At 35.7% G+C, this 15,403-nt stretch overlaps 1 protein-coding gene across 1 annotated transcript in view; it reads right to left on the reverse strand.

The window, feature by feature from the left end:
• The window catches only part of ELP4 (elongator acetyltransferase complex subunit 4), a 244,084-nt gene that overhangs the window by 222,270 nt on the left and 6,411 nt on the right, over positions 1-15,403 (reverse strand). Inside the window, exon 2 of the mRNA XM_028087751.2 lies at positions 13,981-14,016. Within this exon, the coding sequence (XP_027943552.1) occupies positions 13,981-14,016 (36 nt within the window). The remainder of the gene's footprint in view (positions 1-13,980; positions 14,017-15,403) is intronic.

Here is a 15,403-nt window from a genome sequence, read left to right on the forward strand (position 1 = left end):
GGGATATTTAGTTTGAAGAAAAAGAGACCCAAGGGATGCAAGAGAGCTGTCTTCAAATATTTGATGGCCTGTCATATATAAATGGAATCACACGAGAGGCAGAATGAAGCCTAATGGATAGAAACAACAGGAATATCAATTTTTCCTTAATATCAAAGTCCAAAGGAGCTGCCCTTTCATTGTGCTGAGAATGCTATTAAAGTCACCAATGACTTTCTATTTTCCTGGACACTTTAAAAATCTTTGTCTTATTTTGTCTACTGCAGCTATTACCATGGGCGAATTTCTTCTTGGAACTAAACTCTCTCTCTCCACTCATACCCCCTATTTTTAAGATACTTTTTGTGCCCCATTGCCGTTTCTTTAGACATTCTTTATATATGGTAAACAGTTTATACAGAACTCTCAATTCTTTGGTAAATAAACATGAAATGGTCCTATTTAATTTTTCCAGTCACTACTTTCCACTATGCTATGTCAAATCTTCCTTTTCTCATTTCTTGACATCTGGAGATAATTCAGTGATTTTCTCACCATTTTCAGTTATTAACATTTGGAACAAATTTAAAACTTTAACATTCAGTGCAAAGCTTCCCCCTTCCCCTTCAAAGCAGACTAGGACTTGTGGTTTGAAAGCCTTAGTGGGACAGAGGGGTTCTAAAGGAAAGGAAGGTTCTAAAATACCTCTTCCTCTATGTCTTCTCTCCAAGTTCCAGTTGTATTGTTGGGAGAGCCGGAGGAAAAAAGTGGCAGTGATCAACTTACATAATTGCCTGTCTGGTTAGGGAGCGATGTCCCCAGCCTCAGTATGATCTGGTCTATTTAATATTTAAGCCTGCTGTTTCCAGCCTATGAAGTTACGGTGGTTTCCATGTAGGCAGTGAGCGTGGTTTTCACGGGTGGTTGTTCAGTTTCACTTTGGCCAGATCTGTCATTGAAAAACCCTTCTGAAGTGGAATCTAGGTTTTGGGGGCGCTGGCCAGTAATTTATATTCATCTTCTGCTCTGGAAATGTTAGCTATTGCTATCATTATTATTTCGGCTGTTTATACAATCCATCCCAGCAGGCCTCCCTCCCTTTTCTACACCAGACACAGAAAACTGTTGTTGTTGAGAATGCTGACAAACCATAGGAGATTTAAGGCAGACTTCCCCCAAGGACTCTCTCACCATGTACTACTCACTGATGGGCTTATAGGTTCAAAAGTTCAGCAAGAAGTCAGCTGGGAAACATGGATGCCAGTTTCTGCTTTTTGCAAGCATCTTCAATGTCTGTATCTGATACCCTTGGGAACTGTACCCCTGTACTCGCCTGAGTGAGAGATCACTTTTGAACTTCAGTACTACACTCCTGTTCTCTCCAATCCTTGCCTATGATCCTTGCTAATGGTGATGGTGATGGAGTTATAAGGAAGTAGCTGTGGTGGATCTCTGGGCCTGCAAGGAGGTATTTAATCCCAGCTGCAGGAAAGAGGGAACTTTAACCTTTGCCTTCTTTTTCTCAATGTGGGCTATAGTCATCAATTCTCAGGTACTCAACATCCTGTTAAAAATAATAAATAGCTAAACTTGACCACTAACTATATGCTAAACATGTGCAATGTACTTCTCATGCATTAGTTCATTTAATCCTCATAATAAATTGTAAGATAAATGTTGTTAATCCCTATCTTACAGGTAAAGAAACAAGGCACAGGGAAAGCAAGCAGCTTGCCTAACGTGATATAGCTAGTAAATAGTAGAGCCATGATTTGAATCCAGGCAGGCTGATTCCAGAGGCTATGCTCTTAATTTTTTTCATGGGCTTATTTTCCTTTATCTATCCCTGAACACTGATGTGCTTTCGATTTAGATTTTGACTTGCTTTCCCTTTTACTCTAGTTGTTCTTAGTCTTTCCTGGAGTCTCAGACCACTCTGAAAATCTGATGTAAGTTATATGTTACTCTAAAAATATACACAGTCATACACAAATTTACATATAATTTCAGGGAATTAACAGTTCCATCTTAGATCCTCCAGGATCTATAAACCTGGGCATTCTAATACATGCCTATGAATGACTTTAACCAAAACATCCACTGATTAAAAAATTAGTCAAATAATGTTGAGAAATCCCAAATATTTTTCTCTAGCCTAAATTTAATACTCCTAAAATTCACTATGTTTAAACTGAATTCATACTTCACCTCAATATTTCCTCTTTCTCCTCCTTTTCTGACTTCACCTAGTATTACTAACTCCAAATCCTCTCAGGCCAAACATCTGGGAATCATCCTACCTCCTGTCTCTCCTCTATCTCCTACACATTTAGAAAGCACGGAAGTAGAGGGGCACCTGGGTGGCAAAGTCAGTTAAGCCTCCAACTCTTGATTTGGGCTCAGGTTATGATCTCAGAGTGGTGGGATGGAGCCCCACAGCAGGCTCCGCTCTCAATTGGGAGTCGGCTTCTCTCCTCCTCTCTCTGCCTCTGCCCTTCCCCCCCAATAAATAAATATATCTTTTTTTAAAAAAAAGCACAGAACTAGAAATCAACATTCTTGAGAGAGACCTATTAAGAGGAAAAATGTAGGGAAATGCTATATCAGAGCAATCTAAGCATAGCTAATGAGACATTTTGAATACAATATACAAAATGAAATGCAGAAATAGAAAAGTTAGGTAGCATTGTTGTATCAAAATATGGTAGTAAATTTATGGTTTAAAGTCTCAAAAGTATAGTAACATCATCTCATGTTTCAATGAGAGTAATGAGTATTTCCAACACTTCAAGTTTTTACTTTATTCCTGAAGTGCATCCTTCATAATATCTCTTCATTATTCAAAATACTCCGTGACTACCTACTTCTTACCACTTTTTTAGCCAGGCTTTCATAGTATTCATTCCTTCATTCAAGCACGTATTCATTGTGCCCTTACATGGTTCCTATGGTCATGGAGTTTATAGTCTACTGAATAATATACACGATCAGGTATTTTCAACAAAGTGTAGTAAGTGCCATGATATAAAGTAAATACAGAATACTACAGAAGTATACAGGTGGGATACTAATGGGACTGAGGGTAAGGAAAGCAACAATTAAAGAAGTCTTTCTGGAAGAGAATCAAAGTGGAGACCTAAGGGATGATTAAGAGTTAGGATGAGAAAGACAATTATCATATGATCTCACTGACATGTGGAATTTAAGAAAGAAGACAGAGGATCATAGGGGAAGAGAAGAAAAAATGAAAGAAGATGAAACCAGAGAGGGAGACAAACCATAAGAGACTCTTAATCATAGGAAACAAACTGAGTGTTGCTGCAGGGGAGGGGGGTAGGGGGAATGGGGAAACTGGGTGATCGACATTGGAGAGGGCATGGGATGTAATGAACACTGGGTATTATATAAGACTGATGAATCACAGACCTGTACCCCTGAAACAAATAATACATTTTGTTAATTAATTGAATTTAAATTTAAAAAAAAAGCAGAAAGAAAGGGAAAAAAGAGTCAGCAAGAAATAATTTAAGCAATGGCCTGGAGAGAATGGCACTTGGATGGAATTAAAAGCCTAGGGTGATAAACAGAAGGCTTGAGGAAAGAGGTGAGAGCATGAGAAGAGATAAGGTTGAAGTGAATCAGCAGTGGTAGATCATTAAAGGCCCTATAGTCCAGGCTACAGAATATGGACCTTATGTTAAGATCGATAGAGAGCACAGAAAGGTCTTAAGCAAGGATACAACATGATTAGATTTTATATCAGAAAGTTCATTCTAGCTATAGTATGAAAATGAACTGAAGAAAACACTGGAAGCAATTTAAGAAGCTCTTACAATAATTTCAGTGAGATTTGTGGATTAGGGTCACAGTAGTAAGAATAGAGAGAAGTAGAATTTTAAAATACTTAAAAGGTTAAAAACCTTGGGATTTAATGATTACTGGATGCGTACAGTGTGAGATACAAATATATCACTCAGGTCTCTGGCATGTGTCACTTGGTAGACTGAATAATCCAGGAATCACAGGAAGAGGAATGGAATAGAATTTGGAGATAAGGAAAGTTCAGCTCTAGACACATTAATTTTGAGGTGCCTGTAAGATATTCAAGAGAAAATGTTGAGTAGGGAGTTGAATATGATCTCCGCATTTCTCTGTGGATCCTATGTATGTAGCAATGACTAGAGATTACTGATTACTTTCATAAAATGAGTCCCCCCTCCCCCGTCATTCTAGTTATGGCAGGAACTGAGATCTTCCAGGGAGAGTATATGTAGCACTAGAAGAGAGAAGAGATACCAATATTTTAAATTAGAGGCAAAGGAGTCTTAAAAAACGAAAGCAGAGGGGTAGAAGGAAAACCAGACAAGAATGTTATAAAAGGTCCAAAGGAAGAGAGTACTTCAGCAAAAGAGTGCGTAACTGTATCAATTGTTGCAGAGATCAAGAAGGAAGAGACCTGAGAAGTATTTCTTGGGTTTAGCCACGAGAAGGTCACTAATGTCTCTGGCTAAGGTGGCTTCAGTGCTGTGCTATGCCTGAAGTAAACTGAGCAATGACTGAAATATAGTGAAAACATAAAAGAGGTACAGACTACTCAAGAGTCTTGGCTATAAAAGGGAAGAGAAAAAGGGATAGTTAGAGGAGTGGGGGTAAGGACAAAGAATTTTCCCTTTCAAAAAAGAAATAAGGCTTGAAAACAGATTGAGCATGTTTAAGTACACAGGGGAAAGAACTAAAAAAGAAGGAGAAGTTAAAGAAGAGAAAATTGATATTGCCACTCCTTGGAAAGGTGGAAGGGAAAGATCTAATGTCCAGGTGAAAGGACGATTCTCAAACAGGAGAAGGTACAGGACATCTTCCCATGTATGGGTAGAAGTAAGTATTGAAGTTTGACAATGGGAATTTGGGTGAGTTCTCATCTGAAGAGACTACTGTTCCCATGTAAAATACTGCAAGTTATCTGAGAAAATGAGGAAGGAAGTAGTAATGTTAGATGTTTGAGGACAAGAAGGTTTTAAAAGACCACTGAAGTTATTGAGAATGAAAAAGAGGTGATGACAGATACAAAAGTTCACTGGCAAATGCTGAAAGCTTACTTGAGGTTGGAGATCATGAAGGTCTCCAATAAATGATAGAGACAACTAAGAAGTCACTCTATGGCAGCAGTGAGATGATATAAAAGGTAGAAAAGCCAAAAGTATAAATCTCATCTGGAAAAAAATTTAAGGTAAATTATCACGTTTTAGTGTAAAATGAGGATTTAATGTCAGAGAAACCCACTCGCAAATCTTAGCTACTAAGTGTGTGACTCTGGGCAAGTTACTTGGCTTCTCTCAAAATTCCAATCTCCTGTAAAATATAGACATTTCCTCTGATTGCTGTGAAACTAAATGATAAAATACATGTCAAAGGCACAGCATGATACCCAGTACACAGTAAATCCTCAATAAATGTTATATATTTCAATAAAATATTTAATGATAATTTTTAAGACATTAGAGTTTGTTTTACATGAAACAGGTATTATAGAAAGCAAACTGGAAAGATTTAGAAGGGATAAGAAGAGTAGGAAATTGAATCTACAGAGAAAAAAAGAGTATTCGGAGATAAAAGTAACAGAGAAGATCATTAGAATAGCTTAATTCTTGGACAGTGACCAAAGATAACAAAGAGGTAAAGCATGATGGATTTAGCTGGCCATAAAGTTAAACAAACAAAAATCCCAGGAGTCCTCTGGTGGATGAAAAGTAAACAGCCTCGTCTCTGCACACTGCAATTTGAGAAACTGGTCTAAGGTTCTGAAGTTTTACAATTTGAATTCTACAAGTAGGTAGTTGCGGCAAGAGACCCAGGGGAAGGAAGCCAAACTTTCCCTCTAATTCTAAATAAATAATCTCTACTTTAGAAGAGCTTTCACTTATTACATAAGCATAATGCGTTGATATCTACTTTTGTGCATTTAATACAGTTTTCCATATGAGTACTTTTCTCTCTTCATTTCCCCTCAATTTCTACCCATAGTTTGATTCAATTTAAGCCTTTTCTATACCTCTTACATTTGCAAAAACATCTGTATATTATATATGTACTGTTCATATTTATTCCATGTGCAATCAACATCCAGTTTAAGTTCAGAAAGGGTAAAACCCAAGATTTATACTGCCTACCAGTGCTAAACACATTGTAGGTGCTTAGATGCTTCAGGACAAAAGGTCAGGTGGTTTTACTAAAGAACTGCATGGATACCAGTTTGTCCTATTTCAATCTTTCAACAAGTTGTACTACCATAATATAAGTTAAGAAAAATACAGAATATAAAACAGCTATTGGTAAGCTTTTTCTTAGAGTCAGAAAATAAGTTTTTCAGACTCGTGAACTGTACATACAGTCTCTGTTGAAACTATTCAACTCTGCCCTTGTACCACAGAAGCAACCATAGACAATGTACAAATAATTATGCATGGCTGTGTTCTAATAAAACTTTATTTAGAGATAGGTCACTGGCCTACAGGCTATAGTTTGCCAACTTGTGCATAATAGGGCAAATGCTTAGAATTTATTACATGGTGTAGAAGAAAATATATAACTCAGCAATTTCAAAAAGGTTGAAGATGAGAAAATACCATAATATCCTGTGAAGAATATATTGAGAGTGCTTAGTTTTTGCTATTACATGAAATAATAACAAATTAAAATTGTGAAAAGAGTGGCAGATTCTAAGGTGAGTCCCATAATTCCTATTTCCTGGTATTCATGCCTTTGTATAATTTCCTCTTTTTGAGTGTGTGTGTGTGGAAGCTGTGACTTGTTTCTAACCAGAAGAAGTTGGCAAAGGTAATGGGATGTCACCCTTCTATTACATAAGACTATAACGTCTGTCTTGCTGAGATATATTCTTCGTCACTGGTTTTGAAGAAATAAGATACCATGTTGTGAGTTGCCCTTGACTTACAGGCAGCAAGGCACTGAATGCTGCCAACAACCATGTGAGCTTGAAAGCAGATCCTTCCCCTGCCAAGCCTTCAGATGAGAACCCAGTCCCGAGTTTGACTGTTGGCTTGCAGAGGACCCTGATAAACTTTGCTTGCACTCCCAACACACAAAAAACATGGGATAATAAATGTGGTTTTTTTAAAAGATTATTTATTTATTTATTTGATAGAGAGAGAGAGCACAAGCAGAGGGAACAGCAGAGGGAGAAGCAGGCCCCCTGCTGAGCAGGGAGCCCAATGTGGGGCTCAATCCCAGGACCCTGGGACCATGACCTGAGCCGAAGGCAGCCGCTTAACCAACTGAGCCGCCCAGGCGCCCCAATAAATGTGTTTTGTTTTAAAACTAAGCTTGTGTTAATATTGTTACACAGTAATAGGTAACTAATACAAAAGTTACATTCATAGCTAGTTGTAATTGTCTAACGGTATATCATTTATTTCCTACTTCTGAACTAAAATGATATAATTAACATAAGAGATTAAAAATGCACTCATAAGTGTCACATAACTTGTATTTTAATGACAACTTCTATTAAACCTTTTGATGCTCAATATCACTGCAAACAGATTAAGATCCTTTATTTTAAAAGAAGCTATATAAACTCTAAATATTTATGCCATTCCTTCACTTTTGATACTTTTAAGATGTCCCAAATTTATCTTTGTGCCAGACCGTCAGAAAGCAATTTAAATATAAACATCTCAAAACCCAGTCCAGTACTAAAGAATGAAACATGTTTTGGGAAAAGTTTATCTTTGATTTTCTAAGTAAATGTAGGGGTACCTTGGTTATTCAATTGAAAATGACCTGTTATAAATTCATATTCATTTATTCAGCTGTATTTGGAAGACCTAAAATAGATCTACCTGGGTTTCTGGCAGTGCTATCTCTAGTTTTCATAGTTCTATTGCTACTGACACTGTAAATACACTGCTCTGCAAGCCCATACTCATGTGCATGTACACACTTATGCAGACAATTGCCTCGGTAAATGAGTAATCTCTTTTAAGAGAAATGGTTAAAAACTTGACAATCTATAATGAAAACCTATTAATGCAAACCATCTTCATGCTTTAAATTTCTTTAACTTCTGGAATAAAAAAAAAATCTTTGAGTGATGAGCAATATAGTAATGCCCTATGCTCCTATCCACTGACTTTATATCTCCATAATTGGTTTATATTTGGAGCTATTGAACCATTTTTAAAAAAAAAGATTTTATTTATTCATTTGAGACACAGAGATACAGAGGGAGAGGGAGAAGCAGGCTCCCTGCTGAGCCAAGAGCCCGATGTGGGGCTCGATCCCAGGACCCTGGAATCATGACCTGAGCCGAAGGCAGACGCTTAACCATCTGAGCCACCCAGGCACCCCTGAACCATTTTTTAAGGCAGACTTCATCTACTATACAAGTTGCACACATATGAGCAGGGGGAAGGGCAGAGGGAGAGGGAGAGAGAGAATCCCAACCAGACTCCCCATCGAGCTAGAGCCCAAAAGGGAGCTTGATCCCAGTACTCTGAGAGCATGACCTTAGCTGAAATCCAGAGTTGGCCACTTAACCAACTGAGTTGCCCAGGGGCCCCATGGAGATATTTTATTTTAGAGAGAGAGAAAACAAGCAGGGGGAGGGGCAGAGGGGAAGGGAGAGAATCTCAAGCAGAGCCTGAGGATGAAGCCCAACATGGGGTTCTATCCCATGACACTGAGATCATGACCTGAGCTGAAACATAGGGTTGGATGCTTAACTGAGCCACCCAGGTGACCCCTGCTTTAAGGTTTTCTAAAGAAAAGCTAATAGATGATGAAACTAAATTATCACAGTTATGCATATTTTCAAAAATCTTTAACACTTAGAAGTTGATAGTAGGGCATAAGTAATACTGAGAAGATTCAAAATACCAGCTTTACAGAAAAACCAGACTATAAAGGCAAGGCCTTTGCCTTATACCTCTCATATTCTTTTATTCAATCATTAATTCAACAGTTACTGAATACCTAGTATATGTTGGTGAATTGATATTTCATCAAAGATAGACTTTTTAAAAAGTCTGTTGCTATGCTTTAGTTATTCTTGTCTGAGCTTTTCCTTATTACTCACTATAAAAAAAAAAAACTCCTTTGCTAGACCAAGTTCATTAGGCATGTGTTCTATTCCCATACAACTGCAGACAACAATGTCACTATGCTTTTTGCTACTGTATAACAAGGATGCCCCATCCTTCAGCTTTCTGTAACATGGATCTCAGTTCTTTTCCCTCTCACTAGCAGTGTCATCAGAGTACAGATTTCTACTAACAATCTGTTCATGGCAATTTAGGCTTTCTTTAATTAATATGCTCCTCAAAAATCCTTCCAGCTTTTGCCTATTACCTGGTTCCAAAGCCACACTCCTATTTTTTAGTATTTGTTATGGAAGCACCCAATTGCAAGATAACAAAATCTGTTATGAAGTAACATTGTCAATATTTGCAGAAGATGACTGCCTACTCATAATATTCAAGTGAATCTATAAACTATTCCAAAAGTTGCTGGTTATAAGATCAATATACAAAAATCAATAGCAGCCCCTTGTTCTAGCTACAACCCATGTTAAAATGTAATAATAGACACATCTATTATGGTATTTAACTTATTATATTGTAATTATTTGCTTTACCTATGTCTCCTCCATAGGTGCAAAGTTCCTTAAGGGAAGAGAGTATCTGATTTATATTTGTAACCCCAATATCTAGCATACACCCATGTGTTCAATGAACATTTATTGAATGAATTATCAATCATCACTGGATCCTTAGTATCATTCACAGATACTTCCCCTTTAGAAAAGAATTAAAATTTAGTTGCACATTTTAAAAACTATTATAGTAATTCCAGATTTTTAGTCATCAAAGCGAAAAGTCCCAGGCCCAAATGAGGAAATGCCATTCTTCACTTTTCACTTGTTTAGACTAGTAAAGATTTAAATGTTTGGTAATACACAGTGTTGTCAAGGGTAAAGGTGAACTCACCGGTGTATTCTTTTAACTGCTGACTGACTGAAGTAAAAGATGGCATATCCCTCTTCGGAGAACAATCTAATAATATCTAATACAATTTAACATGCCTCAACTAAGCGAGTCTGTATCTTGGAATTTATTCTACAGATATTTACAAATGTTTGCAAAGCTTATATACAAGATTATGTACATAGCACTGTTAGCAATAGAAGAATGGAACTTAGATTCATCAATAGAGAATTATTTAAATAAATTATGGCACATCCATATAATGAAATCTTATGCAGTTGTTAGAATAGCATATAATTGCACATAGACTGATCTCTAAGATGTATTAAGTGGAAAAAGCAGAGTGTCCCCATGTTTATTACTTCAGTAGAAATATTTGGGGAGGATACCAGGACAGTATTGTCTCTGAGTACAGGGACTGAGCACCTCAAAGGACAACCTAATATTCTCTACATATCCCTTTGTATTTTATGTATTTATTTATTGACATTAAAACTGAAATATTTTGTCCATAAAATCCTTCATTCATTCTTTATTTACTAAAAGATAAGTTTTTATTTATTTTTTTATTTTTTTTATTTTTTTTAAAGATTTTATTTATTTGACAGAGAGAGACAACAGCGAGAGAGGGAACACAAGCAGGGGGAGTGGGAGAGGGAGAAGCAGGCTTCCCGCGGAGCAGGGAGCCCGATGGGGGGCTCGATCCCAGGACCCTGGGATCATGACCTGAGCCGAAGGCAGACGCTTAACGACTGAGCCACCCAGGTGCCCCTAAAAGATAAGTTTTTAAAAATGACACTGACATCACCATTTCTAGAACTTCTCAATTACAGGGTATTTCTCCGTCTTTTGTCTACTGTTAGGAATAATTCTGTACCTCAGGTTCTTAAATAGTACTTTAAAGACTAATGGGTGGCACAAATATTTTATAGAACATATTTTACTTAATTTTTTATTAAATGTTGTCTATTATTCAGAGACTTAGGCACTAAGCCCTAGGTAAGTGTCCAGGAAATTATATTGTAGTGATCGAAGTGAATGGCTGGCAAGAACTTGGCAGGTATTTTGCAATCAAGAGCTGCATAGAAATTAATGGTTGCGTTCAAATATGATGACTGAACACAGAACCAAAATGACTCAATAGCATGATTTTTAAAAATTAATATATTTTAGGTAGCAATAAGCTGCTACTGTATAAATCAATCTTTAACAAATATTGCACACTTGAAAAATCTTAATAGCCTTTTATATTGTTTTACTATTATGGAGACAAAACTTTCTGACTGGAATGAAGAAATGGTGATTATGTAAAATAAGAACATTTTTTCTTTTTTAAAAAATCTAATTTTGGGGCACCTGGGTGGCTCAGTCATTAAGCGTCTGCCTTCGGCTCAGGTCATGATCTCAGGGTCCTGGGATTGAGCCCTACATCGGGCTCCCTGCTCAGCGGGAGGCCTGCTTCTCCCTCTCCCACTCCCCCTGCTTGTGTTCCCTCTCTTGCTGTCTCTCTCTACCAAATAAATAAAATCTTTAAAAAAAAAGTTTAATTTTATTATTAATTTTTTTGTTGAAGTACAGCTGACACACAATGTTACATTAGTTTCAGGTGTACAACATATTAATTCAACAATTCTATACCTTTATGCTACGTTTACCACAAGTGTGGCTACAATCTCTCATCAAATAACCCTATTATAATACCATTGACTATAATCCCTATGCTCTACCTTTCACCGCTGTGATTAATGCATTCCATAACTGGAAGCCTGTACCTCCCACTCCCCTTCACTCATTTTACTCCCCCTACCCCCACCATCATCTCTTCTGGCAACCACCAGTTTGTTCTCTTAAAAAAAAAAGAATTTTTTGGCATTGCTGCAACTTCTGTCCTTATTGTGAATTAACTGAGGGCTCTTTCAAGTTTAGAAATTTGAAAATTTATTAAAAGAAAAAAACCCACAAATGTAGACTTAATTTACTATTTAAAACTTTATTCTAAAAAGGTACAAAACTCCTATTTTACTGTTTATGGCTATTAAATGAAGCATATAAGAAAGCTACAGAGCACAGTTATAAAAACACGGGCTTTTCAGTCATACCAGAATTCAAATCCTAGTTCTTTCACTCGCTGTGTGATAATGGGAAAGGTACTTCACCCCTGTGAGCCTTATTTTTTAAAGTATAAGATGAGAATAATATGGATTACATGTAACATTTTACAATGTTGTTATATTAATGGAAAAACCATGTATAAAACCCTTAGCACAGGGCACCTGGGGGGTTCAGTTGGTTAAGCGTCTGCCGTCAGCTCAGGCCATGATCTCAGGGTCCTGGGATCGAGCCCCGAGATGGGCTCCCTGCTCAGCGGGAGCCTGTTTCTCCCTGTCCCTCTGCCCACTTGTGCTCTTTCTCAAATAAATAATAAGTAAAATCTAAAAAGTAAAACACTTAGCACAATACTGACCCATAGTAAGATTTTTAGGGCAGCTCTCACTATTATCATTAGTCTTTAATTATCCAGCAGAGATGGGGAATAAGATGTACTACACATCTCTTTTGAGTTTTCCAGATAGAGCTTCATTTATTAGACAAATGCTTCTGTACATACCAAATTTAAAACACCACCATTTTGCAGTCCTGGGGCAGAGTAACACATTTCATTGCTACCTTAAGAGATGTCAATGAATATAAAATAATTTTATTGGCTCCTAGAAATAATAATTCTGTCTAAATTATCACATTTTATAGTCTCAATATGCTGAGTGTAGGCATAGTAAATTTGGAATATTGTATTCAGTTGCGAGTACAGTTGAAGAGACAATGCCAGTATGATAGGTATGACAAAAGAACAACCAGGAGAGTGAGGAACATGAAAACTACAACACGTAAAAAACAGTTTAAAAACCTGTCTCTATTTCGTTTAGAGAAGATTTGAGGTAATAAAATATTTTCAAATATTTTAAGAGTGTCATGTGATGAAGTACATAAGTTAATTCTGTATTACATCAGAGAATAAAATTAGAAACAACAAATCTGTTGAATTACTTAGATTAAACATTAATATAAAGAACTTTCTGGGGCACCTGGGTGGCTCAGTCGGTTAAGTGCCTGCCTTTGGCTTAGGCCGTGATCCTGGGGTGCTGGGATCGAGCCCCGCCACGGGCTCCTGCCTCAGCAGGGGGTCTGCTGCTCCCTCTCCCTCTGCTGCTCCCTCTCCCTCTGCTTCTCCTTCTCCCTCTGCTGCTCCCTCTGCCTGTGCTTGCTCTCTCTCTCTCTAATAAATAAAATCTTTAAAAGAAATGAACTTTCTAATAAATCACAGTACTTTCAATGACAATGCATAGTTTTGTGAAGTAGTGAGCCTTTTAATTTATATAATATGTATTCAAATTGTGTTTGATACTGTCAACAATGATGGAAAAGTGATTTATGGCTAGTTGGGCTCTTTGACTACATAACTGCCAAGGCTTATTTCAATTCCAGATTCTATGATCTAAACTAAACAATAAGGCAAATCAGATTATGTACATATAATTAAATCAGAACTATTGACACTTAAACATGAAAAAAAATATGCTTTATCTGTTACTTTTCTTTCAATAAGAAGAAAATAATAATAAAAATGTATGATATATGTACAATGGACTTATTGGTACATCAACTTCTCAAATTAATCACTATAATAATCCCACTATAAACACAGAGATTTAAAAAAAATCAATTGGCATTAATTTTAACCTTTTTAAAAAGAAATGGAGGAAAATGCACTGTGAACATTTTTAAATTACCAGAGTTATATTTTCAGATATACTTGCTTCATTTATTTCAAGTTCAAATCAACATTTGAATTCGAATTAAAACCTAAGGTATTTCCTTTCTAATTTACCTTAACTCTTACAGAAAGTTATATATTTAATATCAGAATAGGTAAACCCATGAAGTCATTATGCACAATAGAAAACTCTGATCAGGAAGAACAAAATGTGTATGCTATACTAACCAATTAGAAGAACTGTTCCAACAGCCAAACCTCCACCTGGAAATGAAACAAAACAAAGAAGAAAATTAATCTACCCTTTCATACACATTAACTTTAGCATAAAAGTTAAGCTTTATCAAGGACAGCAACTTGACTAACTTTAAAATTGCAGATGAGAACAACATTTTAATTACCTTTGCAATACTTTGCTTAAGGTGCTATTATGAAATAATTACATATTATATGTAATTATACACTACACATTACAATTACTTTCATAATATACTGTACTATACTCCCTTCTCCTGTGATAGGACCATGCAGCATTCAACATAACTGTGGTTACGTGTTCTAATAATGTTATATTTAGTATCTGTTAATAAATTAACTCAATAGCCAAGACCTAAATGTTCACAGTAACTTAATACTACAGAAGTACAACATAGGAAAGGTTATTATAATAGAAATTCCACTTTAATATTTAAACTCAAATTTAATAAGTCTTGGGGGAAGAAAAACCTGACAATTAAAAGTAATTCTTTTTTTCAATATGAATAATATACACAAAGACTGGACATATTCTTAAATACATTTAGAATTTAAAATAAACAATATTTTCATAATTTCAAACAAAAAAGTCACAATCACAAAATACATTTTTAATAGCAGAAAATGTTCTTTTGAATATCTGAATTAGGACAATACAGTTATGAGGATATAACTCAAATAGTGGTTCAATAAAAATCAATTTAAAATCAAATTGTAGAAAACAAGAACTACACTAAAAAGACATTTGAGTACAAATATTTTGTGCAACATTTGTAAAAACATTTGTCAAAGTATTACTATTGTTATAAATTATACTAGCAAATTCACTTAAAAAAGAATAAAATATGTATATCAAAGAATGAAATGTATTTAAAGTAATTTAAAAAGAAAGTACTCAAAATTGTTTGACAATTGAAGACAATTCTACCAGTGGTTTTTGGTTTTGGTGCATAAAACTGTGAAAGAAACATTTAGAATACCAATAAAGAACTTTTCCTCCAACAAATTTTGTAGTGGCAAACATTATATAGAAAAACTTAAGTATGAAAAGTTCCTTTGATAGTGTTTACTTTTGCCCTGCAAATATGCATAAATGTTATCTTTCAAAGAGTTTGAAATTTGATAACATACATGAACACAGAATACAATGCAACATTTGGTGACTTTATGACTCTAAATAGAATATTTCAAATTATTAGAGAAGATTTTAAAAAAAAACTAGTACTTTATGTATTTTTATGTTTAGGTGGATTTGTTATAGGACTAAATATATATTTTAATTTCACATTTAGATAGGTTCTTTCAATATAGCATTTAAAGCCATACCAGGCTATACAGGATAACTTCAAATTTTGTTCTAACTAAAAGATTCACATAAACTGAAATATATAGGATA

Source organism: Eumetopias jubatus, unplaced genomic scaffold (genome assembly GCF_037043125.1).
Source record: "Eumetopias jubatus isolate StellerSeaLion01/CBP00866 unplaced genomic scaffold, mEumJub1_p1.0 scaffold_13, whole genome shotgun sequence".
Taxonomy (NCBI): Eukaryota; Metazoa; Chordata; class Mammalia; order Carnivora; family Otariidae; genus Eumetopias; species Eumetopias jubatus.